The sequence below is a fragment of the Narcine bancroftii genome, chromosome 7, assembly GCF_036971445.1.
Source record: "Narcine bancroftii isolate sNarBan1 chromosome 7, sNarBan1.hap1, whole genome shotgun sequence".
NCBI lineage: Eukaryota > Metazoa > Chordata > Chondrichthyes > Torpediniformes > Narcinidae > Narcine > Narcine bancroftii.
In genome coordinates, this window is record NC_091475.1 from 150,064,665 (window position 1) to 150,090,654 (window position 25,990).

General features: G+C 41.0%; 1 protein-coding gene across 1 annotated transcript in view; it reads right to left on the minus strand.

Annotated features, from left to right (window-relative positions):
• LOC138740046 (piwi-like protein 4) overlaps positions 1-25,990 on the minus strand; it is a 91,281-nt gene that overhangs the window by 49,766 nt on the left and 15,525 nt on the right. The window contains exons 3-7 of the mRNA XM_069892486.1: positions 20,042-20,256; positions 19,007-19,128; positions 18,266-18,346; positions 6,322-6,519; positions 2,941-3,052 (exon numbers count right to left, since the gene is read on the minus strand). Of these exons, the coding sequence (XP_069748587.1) occupies positions 2,941-3,052; positions 6,322-6,519; positions 18,266-18,346; positions 19,007-19,128; positions 20,042-20,256 (728 nt within the window). The remainder of the gene's footprint in view (positions 1-2,940; positions 3,053-6,321; positions 6,520-18,265; positions 18,347-19,006; positions 19,129-20,041; positions 20,257-25,990) is intronic.

Consider the following 25,990-nt stretch of genomic DNA (forward strand, 5'->3'; position numbering starts at 1 on the left):
AATACAATTTTAACATCATTTGATTTGGAGTACTGTGTACAGTTTTGGACACCAAATTATAGGAAAGATATAAACAAAATAGAGAGAGTGCAGAGAAGGTTCACGAGAATGTTGACAGGATTTCAGGGTCTGAGTTACAGGGAAAGGTTGTGCAGACTGGGGCTTTTTTCTCTGGAGCGTAGAAGATTGAGAGGGGACTTGATAGAGGTGCTTAAGATTTTAAAAGGGACAGACAGAGTAAATGTGGATAGGCTTTTTCAATTAAGAAAGGGGGAGATTCAAACTAGAGGACATGGTTTAAGATTGAAGGGGGAAAATTATAAGGGGAACATGAGGGGAAATTTTTTTACGCAGAGAGTGGTGGGGATGTGGAATGAGCTTCCGGCAGATGTGGTTGAGGTGGGATCATTGGTTACATTTAAGGAAAGACTGGATCGTGACATGGATAGGAGGGGACTAGAGGGGTATGGACCGGGTGCTGGTCAGTGCGACTAGGAGGGTGGGGATTTGCTATGGCATGGACTAGAAGGGCCGAACTGGCCTGTTCTGTACTGTAAGTGGTTATATGGTTATATGGTTATAGGTGCCTTGCCATTCAGCGAGGGCAATCATCTCTCCATCAATCATGGTCTCTGACCCTCTGAAATATAGTTGTTGCCTCCCCTGTTTCTAACCATGATGTTAATTCTTTTTCCTTCCAACTTTCCATTTTTAACTAGATGTTCAAATATATCCCTTCATAGGTCCAAAGAATTATGATCGTTGTCTTTGGATTCTTTTAATTAATGTACATTTTTTTTTCATTCTTTGTAGAACTTCTTTGTTTGTTATCCTGTCTGTATGACAATAAGGCAATTGAACAACTGAGAAGTGGCAAAGCAGCAGGTTTGGATGGAGTCCCCCCAGAGGTCTGGAAGGCTGGCGGCAAAACTCTACATGCCAAACTGCATGCGTTTTTCCAAGCTTTGCTGGGACCAAGGAAAACTGCCTCAGGACCTTCGTGATGCCATCATCATCACCCTGTACAAAAACAAAGGCGAGAAATCAGACTGCTCAAACTACAGGGAATCACGCTGCTCTCCATTGCAGGCAAAATCTTCGCTAGGATTCTCCTAAATAGAATAATACCTAGTGTCGCCAAGAATGTTCTCCCAGAATCACAGTGCGGATTTCGCGTAAACAGAGGAATTATTGACATGGTCTTTGCCCTCAGACAGCTCCAAGAAAAGTGCAGAGAACAAAACAAAGGTCTCTACATCACCTTTGTTGACCTCACCAAAGCCTTCAACACCGTGAGCAGGAAAGGGCTTTAGCAAATACTAGAGCGCCTCGGATTCCCCCCAAAGTTCCTCAACATGGTTATCCAACTGCACGAAAACCAACAAGGTTGGGTCAGATACAGCAATGAGCTCTCTGAACCCTTCTCCATTAACAATGGCGTGAAGCAAGGCTGCGTTCTCGCACCAACCCTCTTTTCAATCTTCTTCAGCATGATGCTGAACCAAGCCATGAAAGAGCTCAACAATGAAGATGCTGTTTACATCCAGTACCGCACGGATGGCAGTCTCTTCAATCTGAGGCGCCTGCAAGTTCACACCAAGACACAAGAGCAACTTGTCCGTGAACTACTCTTTGCAGACGATGCTGCTTTAGTTCCCCATTCAGAGCCAGCTCTTCAGCGCTTGACGTCATGTTTTGCGAAAACTGCCAAAATGTTTGGCCTGGAAGTCAGCCTAAAGAAAACTGAGGTCCTCTATCAGCCAGCTCCCCACCATGACTACCAGCCCCCCCACATCTCCATCGGGCACACAAAACTCAAAACGGTCAACCAGTTTACCTATCTCGGCTGCACCATTTCATCGGATGCAAGGATCGATAAAAAGATAGACAACAGATTTGCCAAGGCAAATAGTGTATTTGGAAGACTACACAAAAGAGTCTGGAAAAACAACCAACTGAAAAACCACACAAAGATAAGCGTACACAGAGCCGTTGTCATACCCACACTCCTGTTCGTCTCTGAATCATGGGTCCTCTACCGGCATCACCTACGGCTCCTAGAACGCTTCCACCAGCGTTGTCTCCGCTCCATCCTCAACATTCATTGGAGCGACTTCATCCCTAACATCGAAGTACTTGAGATGGCAGAGGCCGACAGCATTGAATCCACGCTGCTGAAGATCCAACTGCGCTGGGTAGGTCACGTCTCCAGAATGGAGGACCATCGCCTTCCCAAGATCGTGTTTTATGGTGAGCTCTCCACTGGCCATCGTGTCAGAGGTGCACCAAAGAAGAGGTACAAGGACTGCCAAAAGAAATCTCTTGGTGCCTGCCACATTGACCACCGCCAGTGGGCTGATATCGCCTCAAACCGTGCATCTTGGCGCCTCACAGTTCGGCGGGCAGCAACCTCCTTTGAAGAAGACCGGAGAGCCCACCTCACTGACAAAAGACAAAGGAGGAAAAACCCAACACCCAACCCCAACCAACAAATTTTCCCCTGCAACCGCTGCAACTGTGTCTGCCTGTCCCACATCGGACTTGTCAGCCACAAACGAGCCTGCAGCAGACATCGACAACCCCTCCATAAATCTTCGTCCGCGAAGCCAAGCCAAAGAAAGAAATGATGCGCATAGTATTCTTCTGAGAACATTAACATAGAGTGCAATGAATCCTCATCTAACTTAACACCCTCCTCCTCCAATTATTTTTCTTTTTCCTGTATGGAGCTGAACAAGCACACACTATTAAATAGCTCAGTGATGTCCTTGAATAACACTACAAATCATTTTGTTAAATTTGACATCAGCAAAGTTCAACAGGATCTCTTAATATACTTGTATCATATTTCCTTGCATTGGTAAGAAACTTTAATGGCCTTATTGACTAGAAAATGTATATTTATCTTAAGGTACTTAAAGTATTTATAATCATTCTTACCTGTGAATAATAATCAATGTAACTGATTTCAGTCCCATCTGCTTTTTTAAATGTATGAGTGGGTTTAACAGACCAGTTAATATCATCAATGCGATAAGTTTTATTATTGTATCTAGGAGAAAGGAACAATGCATCATCCTAAATTCTATACCAACTTTTCCTAAAGTAATGCCGTAACTTAATTCACCCAGAATAAATGTGGATGAGTCCTTAGCTCAGATGTTTGCTCCCCTTCAATCTCTGCTGCCTCTAGCATTTTCAAAACTATTACTGAGCATCAAATATTAATGAGATTAATGTAATTAATCATTCTTATCATGACCAGAAGATGCTAGTTTATTCCTTGCATTGTCCATTAACTTTGCTCAGGATACTGCAGCAGTCTTCTAAGTCCTGACATAAGCATTCTCCAGTTAACCTGAGACGGGATCCTAGGCTGAGCAAATTAAGAATGCACTTTAATGTCAGTACAAGTCTCATCTCTCTTTTGCTCCATCAAAATTGCAGTGAAAGGCCTGAATGTAGTAAGGTTATGAATTATATCAAACTGAAGTTCAGTGAAATCTCTGAAAGAAATGATTTCTTACAATTTCTGAAAATTATAAGACCAATGCAATATAAACAATGGGATGAAAGTTTATCTAAAAGTAAGTAATCAAAAGATCCAATATTTGTTTTTGGTTTTTTTTACACCATATAATTTTTAATTCTAAGCATTTGTATTAATAGCAACAAGTAAGACATCAATAAAAGAGGGGAGTGAAATACAAAAGTCTGGAGACAATGGAGTGAAACACTAAAGCCTGCAAATTTCAGTAAAAGAGGAACTGTTTCACTTGACCTCTTGGTTGGATTAACTACCATGTCTGTAGAAGATCTTAAGACTTTTATGTACAGGTTTTGGAGAACAAAAAAGCTGTTAATGATATTTATGGAAATTGCAAGCCAGATATTTGACATGGAACTGGTGCCTGACATTGCAACGTTTCTGTAAATGTAAATATCGGTAAATCTTCATTGAATCAATACCACAGAAGTGCTACAGGTATTATTTATGAAATAATTAAATCAATCATACATACAATGAAGTGGTATCGATGATTGATGTTAATTCAGAATAGCAGCATCATTCATGGTTGAAGTTAGTTAAGAAACAATTTAAATATATTAATTAAAAAGAACTTTTCATGTCATTTGAACAGCTGAAGAAATATGACTTATCCAATAAGACATCTTTTTGTTACTTCCAGTTACGATCTTTCCTTGGGCCATTTTGGGCCTTGGAATGACTCCACTGGGACTCAATGAAAAGGAGAAACAAACTACTCCATGAAGCAAATGTACGTGTTTATTTCTAGAATGTACTTTTTATTGATGAGTGAGAGCCCAAAGCCAGGTTTACAGAAATCTGAAGTGATCTGGGAGTCAGACTTAGACACAACAATTGACGAACAACTCTGGTCAGATCTATGTCAGGGAAGTTTGATGACCACTGTCAATGCCAGGTATATCATTATAATTTTCTCCATCAATTCTACCTCACCCCATAGAAATTACACCAAAATAAGCCTGAATTTCGGAGATGTGTTTTAGGTGTGGTGTAGATCCTTTTTATATTCTACCTGGCTTTGCATGAAGGTGAGGACCTTCTGGTATGACATTTGTGACACACTAACCAAGATCACAGGAGTCACTTTCCCAGCAGATCCAGAGCTTTGTCTTCTGGGGAACTTTACTACAGTTGGTAGATTGCTAACAAATTCTCAAACTAAATTCACAGAAATTGCCTTATGTGTAGCCAGGAATGTGCAAAGCAGTAACATGGAAGTCTGACTCTCATCTACTCATGGATAGGTGGTCTTCAGGGATCAATAGATGCATCCCTCTTGTAAAAGTCACATACAATGTCAGGAAGGGATACAACACCTTCCTAAAAGTCTGAAAACCTTATTTTGAACATATAGGTACCTCAAAGGTGCAAACATAGGGTAACAATCATTACTGGCTAGCTAGTAGACCTCACAAAGATAAGCGTATACAGAGCCGTTGTCATACCCACACTCCTGTTCGGCTCCGAATCATGGGTCCTCTACCGGCACCACCTACGGCTCCTAGAACGCTTCCACCAGCGTTGTCTCCGCTCCATCCTCAACATCCATTGGAGCGCTCACACCCCTAACGTCGAGGTACTCGAGATGGCAGAGGTCGACAGCATCGAGTCCACGCTGCTGAAGATCCAGCTGCGCTGGATGGGTCACGTCTCCAGAATGGAGGACCATCGCCTTCCCAAGATCGTATTATATGGCGAGCTCTCCACTGGCCACCGTGACAGAGGTGCACCAAAGAAAAGGTACAAGGACTGCCTAAAGAAATCTCTTGGTGCCTGCCACATTGACCACCGCCAGTGGGCTGATAACGCCTCAAACCGTGCATCTTGGCGCCTCAGTTTGGCGGGCAGCAGCCTCCTTTGAAGAAGACCGCAGAGCCCACCTCACTGACAAAAGGCAAAGGAGGAAAAACCCAACACCCAACCCCAACCAACCAATTTTCCCTTGCAACCGCTGCAATCGTGTCTGCCTGTCCCGCATCGGACTGGTCAGCCACAAACGAGCCTGCAGCTGACGTGGACTTTTTACCCCCTCCATAAATCTTCGTCCGCGAAGCCAAGCCAAAAGAAAGAAGTAGACCTGTGTAAAGATTTTAACATTGTGTTATTATCTTGTTTCCATATGTTTTACTGACAATGGGATGACTTTTTTGTTTCTTTTTTCTTTATTCTTTCTCTGTTTAATAGGACAAATAGAAGGGAGGGGTTCTCCTGATTTTTTGGGTTTTTTTTAATGATTGTTGATTGTTCAATATATTTAAAATGATAAATAAAATATTATTAAAAAAAATGAGTAACCAGAAATATTTCAATTTAGTTAATATTAGTTGCAATTTTAGTAGAGGTGGCCAACCTTTTAATTTTTAATTTAGACATACAGCAGGATAACAGGCCATTTCAGCCTAAAAGTCTGTGCCACCCAATTAACCTACAACCCCCATTATGTACTCGTGGATCAAACTGGCCTATTACCATGCTGCAAGTCTAAATTGAAAATTAAGAGGTTGGCCTAAATGAAGAGTTTTCTAATTCAACAACGACAGGATTGTGAAAAAGAGAAACACAAAAAATGTACTTGATGGGATCTTAGGTAATGAACAACAGGAGAAACTCAGTGGTTTTGTGATTTGTTTATCTTTTTTGTGCTAGTTTTTTTAATGGAATAATTTTTTTGTCTTTTGTTATTAGTATCATCACATCAAAGTATTATGACAAAGACTAGCAGCATTGTAGCTATTTTGGGCTATTTATTTGAAACTATTGTGTTTCTTTACCTTGTAAGGACAACCAATCCAACTAATTCCTTCATGCAGGTATCAATAAAATGCTGGTCACCATTTCTGCTGTATAATTCAGTCATGAAATCCAACACAGTCTCATTCCGTAGAATCTTATGACTTGCATCAACAGACAATAAAATTTTGGTCTCATATCTGAGGATTGAGGTCGCAAAACCTGGCCATAGAACCAATCTGGAATTTAAAAATGTAAAATGTAAAAATACATTTCCCTCAAATTTGGAAGCATCTACTTGTGTTGTGTCAAATGCATGAAATGTTTGCTTGAGATTTCAATACTGGGAAATTCAGTAGTACAAATGCTAAAGGATTTGCTCCGCCAAACCATGCGACAAAAAAAAACATCAGATGGGCTTCAGAACAGGAGTTGGTGGGATGGGGGGGTGGGGGGAGAAAGACTTGCGGGAACTGATACCTGTCATTGATGAAGGAGAGTCTAGGATCAGAAGGAAGTTCAAAGATGATTAAGGATGAGAGTGATAGGAAGCAGAGTTGGTAGAGAGTAGGAAAGAAAGTTGGCTGTCAGATTCAATGGGACAGGTTGAAAAAAATTATTGTTGGAACAGGGTAATAAAAATGTTAGCTTGAGGATTGGGGGGGGCAGGTAATTTTGGCAGGTCAATGGTGAGAAGGGCAGGTGAAATCAGGATCACAGGCTACTAGAACCAAAAGAAGAAATTATTAAGTGCGATACTTAAAAGAGCACAACCTTTGGCCATCTGTAAAAAAGGGCATTTGTGGATCAAGATCTCAGACCTGGGAAAGAATTCTAGTCTACCAGGCAACAGCAATGTCTGCCTTCTTTAATGCTTCAGTGATCAAGGATATCTACAGCAACCAGTCAAGGCAGTAGAAAGATACCACTAAAGCTGCTCCAGAAAATGCCCCAAATTGGAAGGACAAGAGAACTAACATCATATCCTCTGTCAGGCCAACAATTCAACATCAAGGCCCTACTCTCAATCGGGTATGTAGGGCAGGCCACTTCATTTGCATGCCTGACACCATACTCTTGAAATAGACACACTAGACCCAACTTCAGAAATAGAATACTATAGGGTCAGACGAAAAAGATACAAGATTAAACAAACTCCTTGATGAAATAGAACAGCCTTGCAGATGCCTGGAAATCTCAGATACATGGCCACAGAAAATTATGAGTATTCACCCTTGAGAACAGACAATGGGGAACAAAGAAGCCCAGCCCACACACTATCATCCTGTAAATCCTCCTACAGCATCAGTGGAAGAGTCTACAGTTCTCAGATCAGTCAGCTGATGACACCACTGTCGTCAGCAGAATCACAAATAGCAATAAAGAAGCATACAGGAGGGAGGTAGATGGTTGAGTGGTGTGACACCAACAATCTTGCACACAATGTTAGCAAAGCCAAGGAGATGATTGTGAACTTCAGGAGGAAGTCAAGAGAAAGCAAACTAGTCCTCGTTGAGGGCTCAGCATTGGAGAGGATCGAGAAATTCAAATTCCTGGGTGTCAACATTTTGGAGAATCTGTCCTGGAGCCTCCTCGTTGATGCAATCATGAAGGCAGCTCGCCAACAGATATACTTTGTGAGGAGTTTAAGGAGATTCGGTATTGTCATCTGATTGTACAAGTACAACCTGGCAAAACCACATTCTCCGGTCCTTGGTGCAAACATTCAGATGCACAGCCAGACATAACACATATACAGACAAAAAATACATATGCAGGACAAGTATTTCATCAATACAAATAAATAAATAAATTTTGTTTTGTATTCGAGAATCTCGGATGTTTAGAGGGAGCAGTTCATTTGGACATTCAGCAGTCTCACTTCCATGGGAAGAAGCTGTTCCTCAGCCTGTAGGTGCTGGCTCTGATACCCCTGTATCTCTCCCTTGACGGGAGCAGCTTCTGACAGATGTGTGAGCAGGGTGGAAGGGGTCCTCAATGATTTAGTGTGCCTTCTTCAGACAACGATCCCAGTAGAACAGTCACCTTTGAAAACTTCTACAAGCGTCCCAAGGAGAGCATTCTGGATGGTGGCATCACTGTCTGCTATGGAGGTGCTAATGCTCAGGACAAGAAATGAAAATATCCAGAGTGTTGTTAACTCAGCCTGTGGCATCATGGGCACCACTCCATTGAGGACATCTACAAGAGGTGGTGTCTTAAGAAATTAGCCTCTATCTTCAAGAACCCCACCACCCAAGCTATGCCCTCTTCACTCTGCAGCACAAGGACAGCTTTTCCCCTCTGCCATCAAATTCCTGAATGAACAATGAGCCAGAGATACCATCTTACTTTGACTTTATCTTCCACTATTTTTATTTATTTTGTAAGGTGGTTCATATAGATGTTTTCACTGTGATATGCCCCAAAACAACAAATTTTATGACATATTTATGATAATAAATCCTGATTCTGATTCAACATTTGCAAAAGAAGCAGATAATGGAACAACGAATAAAGGGGAGGAAGGTATAAGGAGGAGGAAGATTAAAACATAAAAGGGAGAAGGAGGAAGAGCTTTTACAAGTTTAGTTTCTGCTTTTCGTGCTTACCAGGATAAGCTGTGGTTTGCTTTGGTGATTTCCACCTTGAAGACAGTCCTCCAAAAAATTTGGAAACTTTGTTTTATTTTCATCAACTTAATTCCTATGACTGCTCACAGATTTGATATATATATTTTTTAATTTAGACATAGAGTATGCCACCCAATTGACCTACAAATTTATTTCATTTTGAAGAGTGGGAGGAAACCGCAGCACCCAGAGGAAACCCACGCAGACACGGGGAGAACATACAAACTCCTTACAGACAGCACCCGGTTCGATCTCCAGTCACTAGTGCTAAAACAGTGCTGCGCTAACCACAACACAAACTGTGCCATCCATCATACAATCCAGTCCCTCTCAAGGCAATCTTTCATGTAAGTACTTGAGATGAAGTACTTGCTCTTTAACTTCTTCCCTTTCCAGCATCTGGGGATCAAAACAATCTTTCTTGATAAGGCACTGATTCACTTGTACTCTTTCAAATTTAGTTAAATAACAATACGTTCTCCACTACATCAGAAGACCAAACACAGAATGGGTGACAAGGCCAGCAAAATATCTTTGCTCATTCAACAAAGTGACTAGAATTTCCAGCTGCCTGCTAGATTAATTTTCTATCTCATTTCCACTCTGTTCTATCCAACATCAACCTTTTACACTGAACTAATGAAAGCCACTGCAAGCTCAAGAAACATCTCATCTTCTGACTCAACATATTTCTTGAAACTTTAATGTGGCTTCTCTCTCTAAAAAGCTGCCTGATCTGTTGAGCATTTCCAGCATTCTCCACTTTTATTTTGGACTACATCTACACTATTTTTCTTTTCCAATTTGTACCTCTTCTTTTTCCCCTCCACTTTCATTCATTTCGCCTTTATAATTCTCCGATCATTTATGAATGACATGCCTTTCTTATCCTCTTGTAGTTAGCCTCACCACCAGTTTTGTATTTCCGTCACTTTAATCTCCAACATATCATTATTGCTCAAACTTCTTTCTCTGTAACTTAAAATATGTTTTATTTCTAACTTGTCTGTGTTCTGATGCAAGGTCATCAAACTGAAACATTAATTTCTTCCTCTTCACAATGTTGCTGCCTGACTGGCTGAGGATTTTCAATCATCTTTACATCACTAACATTGATTTTTCTTTTTAAAACGCCAAGGATTCAACTTTTTCCTTTATTAAAAACTACCCATCCACCAAAATGGGATCAATTTCCACTTGGGTGCCGATGACACCCAGTCCTACCTTTCCATTACTCTCAGACTCTTCACTGCCTCTTTACTAAAATGACTTTTCATCATCCAGTAGATTCAGCACATTCCTGATTTCTCCCAAGACGTTGGTAGTGTTCGTGATCACTGAACTGTTCCAATACAAGAAGCTCCTTCAATATTGATAAGCTGAACATTCCAGGATTTTTAACAATAAATTGAATTAAGTGCTCAGGTCAAGATGAAGTTAAACTTTGAAGGGATTTGAAGGTAAATTGCATTCTCATATATTTTGTCCTTGGTATTGGAAATTGATGATGTCAAAGAGGGTTGAGTTTTTGTGATAGGGTACACTGGTCAAGGTACCACATAGGACCTTCATGCCAGTGGTTAAAGTATCAATCAAGGAAATTGCTTTGCCTTGGAAGGTATTCAGCTTTCTGTGGTGTATGCCAATGCAGTCCTGACCTGGGTCTTTGAATGAATTGGCTTTGGGGAGTTAGAAAATATGACAGCTACTGTGGAATAAAAAGCCTCTGGCTTTGCCTGGCAATTGATTCTTACAAAGTTGACTGTGGAAATGAATAATGGGAATGGATTTGTAATGCAAAGTAGAAATGGTTAGACCCTCCCTTCTTATACTTAATTGTTCAAATATTACTTATCACCTGGATTTTTTTCATTACCAACTCTTGCATGAACACTAAATTTCTCCAGCTAAACAATTGAAAAGCTAGAGTTCCCACCATGAAATTTGTATCCTGTTTATTAATTTCATTCTTTCCTCCACCTTGTATGGGCAGGTTCAATGAGACTGTGTGGAATAAAAACAGAGAAAATATCACAGCTGCGCTCAAGCAGGAAAGACCAGAGGGCTCGTCTACTGAGGCTACATCGACGGAGCTGAGGAACAGGAAAGGTATGACCACACTCACGGAGTTGTATTTTAGACCACCCAATAATCAGATAGCAGTCATCTGCAGGAAACAAAATTGTGATAGTAGGAGATATTAATTTTCTACATAGTGACTGGGACTGTAAAAGGGCTGGATGGCTTAGAGTTTGTCAAATGTGTTCAAGAAAGTTTTCTAAATCAATATAAAGAGGTACCAACTAGAGAGATGTCAATACTGGATCTCCAATTATGGAGCAAGACATGACAGGTGACAGAGGATGTGTAGGGGAACATTTTGGGTCCAGTGAGTTAATTATGGAGAAGGATAGATCTGGGTCTCAGGATGAGATTCTAAATTGGAGAAAGACTAATTTTGAGGAAATGAGAAAGGATCTAGTATCAATGTGTGGATTGGGTTAGGTTGCTTTCAGACAAGGAAGTGCAAGGTAAGTGGAAGACCTCCAAAAGGTGAAATTTTGAGTGTACAGAGTTTTTATGTTCTTATCAGGAATAAATTAACAGGCAGTTAACAGACAAATGAAACCTTGGTTTTCAAGGGATACTGGCGATCTGGTTTGGAAGAATAGAGAGGTGTATAGCAGGTATAAGCAAATGAGATACTTGAGGATTATAAAAAAAAAATGCAAGAAAAATCTCAACAAAGAAATCAGGAAGGCTAAAAGAAGACATAAGGTTGCTTTGGCAGACAATGTGAAGGAGAATCCCAAGGTTTTCTATAGGTATATGAAGAGCAAAAGGATAGCAAGGGACAAAATTGGTCCCCTTGAAGATCAGTGTGGTCAGCTATATATGGAGCCAGAAAAGATGGGGAGATCTTAAATGGTTTTTATTCATCAGTATTCTCTAAAGAAACAGGCACAGAGTCTAGGTAAGTAAAACAAGCAGTGAGATCATGGGCCCTACACAGATTACAGAGGAGGAAGTGCATGTTGTCTTAAAGCAAAAAAGGGTGGATAAATTCCCAGGGAGTAACAAGATATTCCCTCAGATCTTGAAGGAGGCTAGTGTAGAAATTGTAGGAACTTTGGCAGAAATATTTAAAATGTCCTTAGCTGCAGGTATAGTGCCTGAGGATTGGAGGATAGCACATGTTCCATTGTTTAAAAAAGACGCCAAAATAACCTTGGAAACTATAGGAATGTGAACCTGACGTCAGTAGTAGATACATTTTGGAAGGTGTTCTAAGAGATCACACACACAAGTATTTGGATAACCAGGGACTGATTAGGGATCAGCATGACTTTGTGTGTGGTGAGTCATATGTAACCAATCTTATAGTTTTTCAAGAAGATTACCAGGATCTTTGATGAAGAAAAGGCTGTGTATGTCGTCTACATGGACTTTAATAATTCACTTGACAAGGTCCCACTAGGAGGTTAGTCACGAAGGTTCAGATGCACAGTATTCATGGTGTGGTGGTAAACTGGATTTGACATTGGCTGGACAGGATAAGCCAGAGAGTGGTAATGATCAGTGCTGGGACCATTGTTGTTTGTCATCTATATCAACTATCACAATGTTAAATTGGATCAGAAAGTTTGCAGATGACACCAAGATTGGAGGCATTGTGGAACATGAGGAAGGCTCTCAAAGCTAGCAGAGGGAACTAGACTGTGTGGAAAAAAATGGCAGATGGAATTTAATGCAAATAAATGTGAGGTTTTGCATTTTGGAAGGTCAAACCAAGAAAGGGCGTACAGTGCGGCATAATAGATGGATCTGGGACTACAAATACATAATTCCATGAAAGTGGCATAGCAGGTATATAGGGTTGCAAAGAAAACTTTTGAAATATTTGCCTTTATTAATCAAAGTTTTGAGTATTGGAGTTTGGATGTTATGGTAAAGTTGTATAATACATTGGTGAGGGGAAATTTGGAATATTGTGTGCAGTTTTGGCCACTTAACTACAGAAAAGATATCAATAAGATTGAGAGTGCAGAGAAGATTTACTAGGATGATGCCCGGACTTTAGGTACTGAGTTACAGAGAAAGGTCAAACAGGTTATGATTTTATTCCCTGGTGGGTAGAAAAATGAGGGGATATTTGACAGAGGTATTTAAAATTATGAGGGGTATAGACAGACTAAATGTAGGTTTGCTTTTTCCACTGAGGGTAGGTGAGATGCAAACCAGAGGACATAGGTTAAGGGTGAAAGGGAAAAAAGGTTTAGGGGGTACATGAGGGGGAACTTCTTCAAAAATGAGCTGCCAGTTGAAATGGTGAATGCAGGCTCAATTTTAACATTTAAGAATTTTGACAGGTACATGGATGGGATGGATTTGGAGGGCTATGGACTGGGTGCAGGTCAGTGGCACTATACAGAATAATAGTTCAACACAGACTAGAAGGGCCAGTTTCTGTTTTATAACTAGAAGGGCTGTAATGTTTTATGGTTCTATGGAAAACCTAACGTTCAGCACATGAGACGACAAGTGCTGCAGCAAAAGAAAGAAAAATTTGCTGGAGGATCTCAGATGTCAGACAGCAACTGTGGAAGGACAGAGTTAATTGATGTTTTAGGTGACACCCTTCATCAGGAGTGAGAGTGTGAAGGGGATCATCAGAATAAGGAGATGAGGCAGAAGTTGTCAAACAATGTGGATCAAAGTGGGAAGGGGTAGAATGGCAGATAGAACAAGACAGGGAAGGATGGTGATAAGGACAGAGGCTGCAGGGTGAATGCAACCTAAGGCTTCAGATTATGGAAATATAAGAAATGTAAATGCTGGTCTGAATGCATGTATGTGTGTGTGTAACTGTGTGAAAAGAGAAAGGAAAGAAGGGGTGTGACTTACCTGAAATGGCAAATTCATCTTCATGTTGAGGTAAAACACAAAAGTCTACATACACCGTAGTTGAAGTAAACACGGTGCTGGAGAAACTCAGATGGTCAAACAGTGTACTTTATATAACAAAGATAAATATACATAATGAACATTTTGGGTTTAAGCTTTTTATCAAGGTATGAACATATATAGGCAGGTGCCCAAACACAATAGTGAAGGGATGAAGGGCAGCAGGGGAAGCACGTCCCAAAGACAGGAGATAATTGTTGGATAAGGGAGGGAGAGCACAGCAGCAAGCAGGGGTAGGAAAGATGGCTCTGTGAATAGAGAGTGAAGGGAGTAGAGAACTGGAAGAAAGAATACAAAAGGAAAGGGGAGGGGGGAAGTGGAGAGTATGCCAGCAGAAACCAGAGAAGTCTATGTTAATGACATCTAGTTTGAGAGTGTCCAGATGTAAAATCAAGTTTTCTTCCTCCAATTTATGGGTAGACTTTATGGGATAGTACATGAGGCCATGGATGGACTCATGAGCATGGGAGAGGGATGTGGAATTGAAGTGGTTGGCCACTGGCAGATCCCTGCCACTGATGCGGATAGAACGAGGGTACTTAGTGAAGCGACCTCCCAGTCTACACCCAGTCTCTCCGACATAGAAAAGGCCACAAAGGGAGCACTGGATGCAATAGACCACTCCCACGAATACACAAGTGATGTGTTGCTTCACTTGAAAGGACTTAAAATAGTGAGGGAGGAGGTGTGGATGCAAGTGTGGCACTTCCTGAAGAAGAGATGGAGGGCGTGTGAGGTATCGCAGATGTAGATAGGGAGGAATTGGACCAGGGGAGAAAAGAGAGTTGAGATAAGATGATTCATGTCATGCCGTTGACTACCCAGACGGAACATGAAGTGCTGTTTCTTTAGTTTATGTTTGGCTTCATCCTGGCAGTGGAGGAGCTTGAATATCAGCAAGTCACTGTGGGATTGGGAAAGGGAGTTAAAATGGTTTGCAATCTGGAGCTCCATATGTATATTGTGGCTAGTGTTGTGCAAAGCAATCACCTGATCTGTGCTTGGTCTCCCTGATGTAGAAGAGGCCACAGTGACTCTACCAAATGCAATAAATGATGGAGGTGTTGCAAGTGGATCTCTGATCATCTGGAAGGGCTGTTTACAAGAGACAGGGTGGAAGGAGGCAGTTATAGGAGTCAGTTAGTTTCTAAAAGCTTGCCTCCTGAGATGGAGATGGAGATAGAGAGATGCAGAAAGGAGAGAGAGAGAGAGAGAGATGTTGTAAATCATTTTAAAAAATCAGCTGAAGGAATTAGGTGAGTTGAGCAGCATCAGTGGAAGAAAAATTGGAGTTGACTATCAAGGATGAGATTATGTAGTATCTGGACATGCATGATAAGATACCACTGTCAACATGGTTTCCTTAAAAGAAAATCCTGCTTGACAAAACTACTGCAATTTTTTGAGGAGATCAAAAGTAGGATAGACAGGGAAAATGCAGTGGATGTTGTGTATTTAGACTTTCAAAAAGTTTTTGACAAGATGCCACACACAAGGCTGCTTAATAAGATGAGAGCCCATGGAATTACAGGAAGGATACTAGCATTGGCTGATTGGTAGGAAACAGATAGTGAGAATGAAGGGATCCTATTATGGATGGCTACTTGTTACTGTGGCATTCCACACAGATTGGTGTTGGAGCTGGTTCTTTTTATGTTGGATATAAATGATTTGGATTATGGAATAAATGGCTTGTGGCTAAATTTGCTGTGATACTAAAATAGGTGGTAGGGATACCAAAAGCTGAGGAGAGACTTGGATAGATGAGGAGAATGAGCAAAAAGGTGGCAGATGAAATACAATGTTGGAAAGTGTTCAGTTATACACTTTGGCAGAAGAAATAAATGGGCAAACTATTATTTAGATAGGGAGAAAATTCAAAGTTCGGAGGTGAAAAGGGACTCGGAAGGTTGAGTCGGTGGTGAAGAAGGTGAATGCATTTCTGGAAAAGGACTCTCCGGCTTTTCTTCTTACATCTTGTATCTTTTTCATTCTTTCTTATTTATTTCTTGGGGCTTTAGGGGAAGAGGGTGGGGCAATGGGACAACACACACAACTATACACACACACACACACACACGTATAATGGATTAGATTTTAAAGATGTATATTAATTTTATTTGGTCCTTAAATCTTATAGATAAAATATTCAAAAAAAGGCAAATATTTGTTCATTTCTAAACAGACAGCATATAAGAACAGGGATGTAATGTTGAGAGTCTATAGGGCACTGGTGAGACCTCACGGAGAACTCTGTTCAGTTTTGGGTGCTTTATTGACCTCAACAATGAAGACGCTGTTTACATCCGGTACCGCATGGATGGCAGTCTCTTCAATCTGAGGCGCCTGCAAGCTCACACCAAGACACAAGAGCAACTTGTCCATGAACTACTCTTTGCAGACGATGCCGCTTTAGTTGCCCATTCAGAGCCAGCTCTCCAGCGCATGACATCCTGTTTTGCGGAAACTGCCAAAATGTTTGGCCTGGAAGTCAGCCTGAAGAAAACAGAGGTCCTCCATCAGCCAGCTCCCCACCATGACTACCAGCCCCCCCACATCTCCATCGGGCACACAAAACTCAAAACGGTCAACCAGTTTACCTACCTCGGCTGCACCATTTCATCTGATGCAAGGATCGACAAAGAGATAGACCACAGACTCACCAAGGCAAATAGCGCCTTTGGAAGACTACACAAAAGAGTCTGGAAAAACAACCACCTGAAGAAACACACAAAGCTCAGCGTCTACAGAGCCGTTGTCATACCCATGCTCCTGTTCGGCTCTGAATCATGTGTCCTCTACCGGCATCACCTACAGCTCCTAGAACGCTTCCATCAGTGCTGTCTCCGCTCCATCCTCAACATTCATTGGAATGACTTTATCACCAACATCGAAGTACTCGAGCTGGCAGAGTCCGCAAGCATCGAATCCATGCTGCTGAAGACCTAACTGCGCTGGGTGGGTCACATCTCCAGAATGGAGGACCATCGCCTTCCCAAGATCGTGTTATATGGCAAGCTCTCCACTGGCCTCCGAGACAGAGGTGCACCAAAGAAGAGGTACAAGGACTGCGTAAAGAAATCTCTTGGTGCCTGCCACATTGACCACCGCCAGTGGGCTGATATCGCCTCCAACCATGCATCTTGGCGCCTCACAGTTCAGCGGGCAGCAACCTCCTTTGAAGAAGACCGCAGAACCCACCTCACTGACAAAAGACAAAGGAGGAAAAACACAACACCCAACCCCAACCAACCAATTTTCCCTTGCAACCGCTGCAACCATGCCTGCCTGACCTGCATCAGTCACCAACGAGCCTGCAGCAGACGTGGACATACCCCTCCATAAATCTTCGTCCGCGAAGCCAAGCCAAAGAAGATTTGAGAAAGCATGTGCTTGCATTAGAGAGGATTCAAAGAAGATTTACAAGAATTATACCATGAATGAAAGGGTTAGTATATGAGAAACATTTGTCGGTTTTTGGACTGTACTCATTGGTGTATAGAAGGATAAGGTGGGGGGGGGGGGGGAGAACCTCATAGCACATTTCAAATGCTGAAAGGCCTGGACAGAGTAGATGTTGCAAGGTGGTTTCCCATGGTAGGAGAGTCGAGGTCAAGGCGGCACAACTTCTAGATAAAAGGGGTCAATTTAAAACAGAGATGCAGAGCAACTTCTTTAGCCAGAGGGTTGCGAGTCTGTGGAAATGAGGATGCTGGATGTATTTAATGCAGAGATTGATAGGTATTTAATTTGTCAGTGGATCAAAGGTTATGGGTGAGGGGTGGAAGCCAGGAAGTGGGGCTGAATGGAAGGATGGATCAGCTCATAAAATGGCGGAGCAGACTCAATGGACCGATTGGCCTACTTCTGCTCCTATGTCTTGTGATATTGAGAAAAAGAGAACTTTCATGGAAATAGTTCAAGACTACAAAGTGCACATATAATTAATGTCATTAATTACCTTTGGGAATGTTGTACATTATTTTCCCTCCTTGTTCTGGTGTCGCATATTAACAATAATCACTTAATAATATTTTCACAGAAGTCAGCTATAGTCTCAAGATGGAAGGAGACAACTGTCATTATTGGGAAGTTGTTGCAGTATCTCAGAAATGGCTGGAGCACATTGATCACTCAGTTTACTACTTTACAAATGCTCTACAGTTTACAAGCAATATTTCTGTCAGTTAATGGTAAAACTGTCGCATCTTGAAATTTGTTCATTCCTACTTCCATTCTCGCTAACAAAAATAAGTGAAAAAGATCTGCAGTCAGATAGAACAAATCAACGTTGGTAACCAAGAAAATCTACTTCTTTTCTGGTGCAAATACTCAAAATTATTCTATAATTGAATCTGCAAAAAAAAAAATTAAAACAATTACCTACCTGTGTTGAGGAATATGAATTGGAGTTGATGGATTATAAAAGTTTCGCCCAATTTGGTACATGGACAGCATTTTCAGAACTCTAATTAAAAATATAAGCGATTTACAATTTTGTATTGACATAGAACAGCATATGAGCAGATCCTTCAGTATGATATTAAATTCAACAATTCCCATGTGCCTGCACTTGGTCAAAATCCTTCCATTCCCTGCCTGTTCATTTGTCTAAATGCCCTGCATCCCACCAGCTTTTCTGAAGACTCCTCATCTTTCCTATAATTGGATGACTAGAACTGCATATGATATTCCAAATGTTCTCAAACCAAAATTTTATGTCGCTCCAATACAACTTCCTGACTATTCTCCAGATTACCCAAACCGAGAAAGGCAAGCATGCTGCACCTCTTCTTTACCATCTAATCCACTTGTGTCGTCACTTTCAGGGAGCGGTGGACTTGCATCCAAGCTGGTTCTGTACATTATTTATTGGCATATTTTGAAGAAATATTATTTGTTAAATCATTAATGGCTGGAACAAAATTAAATACATATCCAGTGTTTTGGGAACTAAAAGTATCAGATTCTTATCGTTTATTGGCATTAACAATTGCATCAAAATGTTAACCTGTTGTTGGAGAGAATAAAATTTCCACTTTTTACTAACAGACTTTGATTCTGCTGAGCTAGAACTTCTATAATAACAAATTCTCTCATTTAATTTATGTAATTGAGAATAACTCACTTTCTGATAGTGATATTGAAAAAGTGGATGCAAGTGGGAGAATCCTGTGGAAATGCACTTGTTAGAGAAATGGTTATTTTTACTGTCTGGCCATTTTTCATCACGCTTTCCACTTCTGTAATCTTAAAACAAAAGATTAAAACAATAGGTAGACATGGCAAGATCAAGGTAAGAAATTGTATTGGTTAGTTCCAGTTTTGTGAATTATAAATAATCTTGGAAATCACTCAGCAGTCCATATCTAACATTTTACCTCAAGAGGTATACAGAGAAGGCAGCTCATGTTGTCCATCTGTATGCTGTTTTAAGAGACCATAAACTATTACTGGGTTAGATACTCATTGGTTTTTTTGACTCAAGTGCATTTATGCATCGTGCCTGGTACAATTGACACGACATAGCAACCATGTTTTCTCACTGACTTCCCATTTAACTTTGTGCTTGTTAAATATGAGGAAATGGAGGCTCCTACGTGTTTTCCTCATCATGACATTAGTATGTTGGGTCCAGGAAAGGTCCTCTGAGATTCTGACTCCCAGAAATTTAAATTTGCTCACCCTCTCCCCCAATTATTGCTGGAATGTACCTCTAGTTTTCTCCTCTTAAAGTCTGAAATCAGCTCCTTGGTTATGGTGGTATTGAGTGCAACGTTGTTGTTAGTACACTATTCAGCCGAGTTTTCAATCTCCCTCCTGCACATTGACTCATCACGCCACCCCCCACCCCCCACTTTTATACATCCCGCTATAGTGCAGTACCTCATATCCAAAACACTTGGGACCAGATATTGTTTGGTTTTTGAAACAAAACTGAAAAAACCCCAAAACAGCACAGTAGCATCTGTAGAATACTTGTATCAGTGGTTAAACAACAACAAGCGTCATGACACCACAAGTGAAAAAACAATTTCTAAATGGTGTTGTTGTACTGAGCCACACATTCATAGGTGTAAAACAAGTCGACTTTTCACTATTTAACATTTCACTATTTTAAAAGCTTAACATTTTTGATTAAGATGAAAAATATGCTACTTACTTGCTTTTGCAGTTTATCTGGAAGGAAGAGTATAGTTCCATCAAATGCCCTGATCTTTCCTAATAGATCACTATGGCTAAAGAGTAGCGCCATCCGTAAACGTTTTGATTCAATCTCAGGCAGGAAAGTCAAATGATACTGGTACAAGAACCACTTCCGAGGTGATCTGAAGGCAAAAAGGTTTGTGACGATCCTCACTGGATTCCCAGTGGAACCTGCAGGTGTCCAATATCAAATAATTCATCAGTACTGTTGTAGAATTAAGGAGCACTGAAACAGCCCCTTCAGCCCAACTCGTACATGGCACCATAGGTGATTTCTAGAGCTAATCCCCATTTGCCTGAATTTGGCCGATATCTCCTTAAACCTTTCCTATTCATGTACCTGTCCAAAAATATTACAAACATTGTCATTGTATCCATCTCTACTCCCTTTCTCAGGGAGCTAATTCCATGTACTTTGTTGGAAAACTTACCACTCAGTGCCTCTTTAAATCTTTTCTCTCTCACATTTCTCTGAGAAAAGAAACTTTGGCTATTTACCCTCTATCAGCTCCTTATGATTTTGTTGACACCTCTAGAACCACCCCTCAGCTCTCCTTGGTCCAGGGAAAACAGTCCTAGCCTATTCAGTCTCTACTTATAACTCAAGCCCTCCAGTCCCAATAACATCCCTGTGAATCTTTTTTTTTTGCTCCATCTTCAGCCGATTCTCATCCTTTCTAAGGTGGGAAGAACCACACACAATATTCCAAGTGTGACAAAGTGAAGCATCTCAATGAAATGAAATTGACATCATTTACTGTGACCGGTATTTCTGCTGTGGTCTCCTCTATGTTGGGGAGACTGGACGCAGACTGGAAGATCATTTTGTTGTGCACCTTTGCTCTGTTCGTTGTAACAAGGACCTCAAAGTGGCCATCCACTAATTGGAGGAACAACGCCTTATATTCCGTCTTGGCAGACTCCAACTAAACAACCTCAATATTGAATTATCTAATTTCCATTAACCCTCTCCTGGGTCTCTCTCTTTCCCTACACCTTTGTCTCTCTTCCTACTGCTTCCCAGGCCCTTCCCTTCCAAGCTTATTCCAGGAGAGCTGTTGAGCACCTTGTATTTTTCTGAGACACTTCTGGCTCTGTTATGTATATATCAATAATCACCAGAATGTTCTTCTTTTAAGTGTGCCAAACCTCTAAGCATTGCAAAATACAGGATTCTCTGCATTATCCTGAAACCATACATCCAGACCACCTCCTGGTTTCAATTATGCCATATAGAGAAAAACTCACCTTCTATTATCTGGCCTGAAACTGCTGAAGCCCATTGATATTAGTAGCTGAATGGTCTTGGCCTGAGTTGATGTTTGAGACACAACAAGAAGTTAAATGTAAACCATGTAAACTCTGAGATTGGCATTAGCTCCTCAGAAAATTATGCGGCCATCATTCATTAGTTGTTAGATGCATCATGAGTCGTAGAGTTATACTGCTTGGAAAGAGACAGGCCCTTTGGTCCACACTGACCATCAAGTATCTACAGTATTTAATTTAATCGTACACTAATTCCTATTTAATTCTCGATAACTCCTCATTCCTACCAGTATCACCCACCTGTGCTCCAGTGAAAATTTATTGTGGCTAATTCACTTAACTACCCACCACCAGTGGGATGCAGGGAGAAACTTCTTCTGTACCCATCAAGAAAGTTGACCATTTTAGTCACGAGTTATGGGGAGAGATTTGACAAATATGGGTTGTTTTCTGAGGAGCACAGGAAGCTGAAGGGAGACGTGATAGAAGTGTATTTTTTAACCAAAGATAGATTTTATTCACAATAGGTTATTCCCAAAAAGTCATAGACTCTTCCGACCTATAATTTTGTATCCATACATTTCCATCAATGTACATTGTTATATTCATTTCTATTTACATCAATACCACCACTGTGACAGCTTGCCATTATTCCCATGCTGTTGTTTGAGGGGCTTACCTTGATCTAAGCCCCTTAGTGCCCAGTAATAGAAGGATACTAGATTGTAGTCCTTCCCCACAGTGCTCTCACATTGGCTGCGCTAAGCCTCAGCACATGCCTCAGCATTTACTCCTACAGGCTGAAACATGCCAATCGACAGCATGTACACACTAACATCTCCATCTGCTGAAAGACCAACAGGTTTTATGCAGCCTAAAGTTCACCTTAGACCGAAGTGACGCTGTTCCAGCAGTTCTGGATGTTTGACTGTGTGCATAACCAGGAACAGCACATAAATCAGCTGCTGCTGGGGATGAACCATGTCAAGGTCCCCTGCATTCTTGTCCATGCATTCCAAGTTAATCTACATTCTGAAAAGACTGTCTCCACTCCACTGCAGTCATCTCGGGGACAACATGTATTGTGCGTGCGTGATGTTCCAGTTGTAGAGAAAGGATCTGACTGGGAGGGCTCCTCTTACTGCCAGCCAAGCTAAAGCCTGCTGCTTGTTTGTGAGCACTGGTGACGAGACATTCCACCAGAAAACCTGGAGGTCTGCTCCAGGAACCACCCCTGTCTCCATTGTTACAAGCCCAAAGGACCCCAAAACCCAGCAGCAATAGACATTCACCAAGCCAAGTAGTTACTGAAACAAAATTTGTTTTTAATTATTTTTAAACATGAAAACAGAATCAAACTTTAAGTTATCACTATTAACTTAACTACCCAACTTAACTCCCTTCTAATTCTAAGCGCACGTATATGTGATGTGTGTGTAAATTTAAAAAAAGTTCTTAAGTTCATAGTTCCATCTCACTTCTCATTCTTCCAAGTTCACTGGTGGCAGGCAACTCTTATACTGTGCACTGAATTTAACATGTATAAAGTTCACCAGGCTTTGGTGCTCGAAAGGTAAATGTTTACCGCTCAGGAAGCTTCTTTGTAGGTTTGCAGAGAGAAATGTGTTGTTTCAGGATTTCCATAACTGAGGTATCACCATTAGTCTTGCTGATGAAACTTGCCCCATCTGCCCCTCTCGCTCTGCCCCTCTCGCTCTGCCCCTCTCGCTCTGCCCCTCTCGCTCTGCCCCTCTCGCTCTGCCCCTCTCGCTCTGCCCCTCTCGCTCTGCCCCTCTCTGTCCCTCTCTCTGTCTCCATCTGAGATTCCACATGTCCTTCTCTCTCACACTTGTAGAACCCCCTCCTTCTCCAGCAAACAATAGGAGTTAGTCTTCTGTTCCCATCTGTTGTTTTAGGTAAACAAACCTCTCAATCACCTTTTAGTGAGCACTTTGCAGAAAGGTCAGAAGTCTTGTTAAAATGTTCAACACAGATGACCTGACTCCCATCCAAGACAATGGTCTATTCATTTCATTACATCATTTCAATTAACACCTACTTGTGAAATGTTCATAGTATTCTCCATAGTTTCTGTAAAGCCACTGAATATTAATTCTTCAGTATTTCAAATAAGATCGGTTTTAAAATGTGTGTATGTATGTAACCTACTCTAATTTTACCTCCCAAAAACATTCCCAAATATTACATCACATCATCAAGACCCCATGTCTTAATGTCTGCTGAAAATTCCATGCTGACCACCGCATGATGAACTTGTGACCAAAGGTGTTTGTCTGAAAAATCTATTCTTTGAAGGAATTTGGTCTAGTAAAGTACAGCTGAATGGGACATTGTGCAGACACAGGGCCAGGCAGACCCATTCTTCACAACATGTGGGATAGGTAGAACCTCAGCACATAGCAGCATTTGGTGCCCCTGTACTTTGGTTCCATGCATAGCCTGATGCAGCCACACACTAGGGTGGTATACCCTTGAAATAAATTGGTTTTTTTTCCAGGCTCATTTCAGTTTAAGAACTTTAGGCACTGCAAGATTAGAATTGGAGAGGAAATAATATGGTGACATTAAAAATATGGAAACAATCAGAATTTACAGAATTTGTAGAATATTGCTGCTACACAATAAACATTATTGTACTTAGAAACATTCTCCATTAAACTTGTCTTCAGTGTCTTATGTATACATAAAGTACATCAAAACTTCACAAATTGAATAGTCTGGTAGATTTTTGTGATTTTATAAGAAAAGAAATTCAAGAATTTTCAGAAATTAATCTTAATTCAGTGGATAACAAATTTATTTTATGGGATGCTTTGAAAGCTTATTTAAGAGGTCAAATAGTAAGATATTCAGCAAAAATTTAGGATTATACTAAAGAATTGGATTATTTGGAAAGATAAAGAGTTTGGAAAAAAGTTGGATTATTGGAAAGAGATAAAGATTTGAAGAGAAAGGCTTCTGATGAAAAAAAGGAAAAGTTTAATAACAAAGAAATTTTATTATAATACAATCCAGGTATAGAACTGAAAAATTAATTGAGAGAACTAAACAAACTATTATGATTTGGGAGCATACAAAGTTTTCGTTTAGCAAATGAAGGCAGAACAATTAAAAAGAATTCTAAGAAGATTACTTATAAACCTCAAGAAATAAATGATTCATTTAAGGATTTTTATTTAAATTTATACAGATCCCAGTTTAACAGTGATGAGGTTAAAATTGATAATTTTTTGTCTCAAATTAGTTTATCTACCTTGAACCGTCAAGATCAAAAAGGTTTATTTATTCCATTTACAGAAAGAGAAATTACTGAGGGTCTTAGTTCTTTGTAAAATGGTAAGTCACCAGGGGAGGATGGTTTTCTCCTGAGTTTTAGAATAAATTTAAAGATTTATTAATATCTCCTTTTATGGAGACATTGAAATGAGCAGCAGAAACTCATTCTCTACCAAAATAATTTTGAAGTGCAAACATAACTGTGATACCCAAGAAAGATAGAGATTTGTTAAAAACTGGATCTTAAAGGCCAATATCTTTATTAATGTTATTATAAAATTATTGCTAACATTTTGGCAAGTAGAGTGGCTAGATGCCTTCTGAATTTAATTTGAATGAATCAAACTATAGCGGCTCACGCATGGAGACACAGACTGGCCCACGAAATGGCCAATGAATGAGGTGATAGTGTGGACCTGATGGTGACATCAGCCATCGTCCCAAGTGACCTCTGCACAGCAGGAAGATGGGTGAACTCTGGTGAGAATGCCAGCCAATCTCAGGTCGGCACTGCAATGACACGGGGCCTTGATGTCAGTGACAGGAGCCCATATAAGCGCGGTGACCAATCTTGTTTTCCAAGGTGTGCATGTCATTCTTCTCCACATTTGTGTAGTGCAAACACTACATTGGTGACCCCGACAGGTCCAACCAGCAGTTGGACCAAAGATGATGGATCAAGCAGTGCCAGTGACCATACAGTCTCACTCAAGGTCCCAACATCTTGGGTGTCACAGCCACATGTGTGGTTCGAGTAGGCAGAGACACAGTTCCAGTTTCGGCACATTGCCGATGACGACACCTGCTATTTCTATGTCATGAGCCCCCTCGATCAGGCACATCACCAAGGTTCGTAGATTTCCAACAGCAGCCACTGGATCAAGGCAATTATGTGGCCCTCAAAGATCTGTTAACCTGTACTGTTGGGCTCTCCCAGTGCAAGCACACTGCCCGATTGTTACATATGGATAGATTGAGGGACAGGGCCCCATCCATCCTAATGACTGAGATGCTCACTTTAAGGAGGACCACAAACCTTGTCTGCTCTTCAAGCAGATCTTTCTGGTGCAGCTGCCTGAGAATATCAGACCCTTGCTAATGGATAAGGACTTCAGTGTCCATTGGAGGATCACAGCCTGGGTGGACATGCTCTGGAGAACAAAGAAGGATACCAGCGCCGTGTAGACCACATCAACAAGCCCCAAGAACAGTCACCTGCAGAGAGGCAAGTTAATACCTCAGGGCAAATATCATCAGCAATGAGGTGTGGAGGCCCGTTGATGCCACCCACCCTGCAGGTTTCCAGGAAATGCCCTGGCCAACCATCATTGATGGCTGC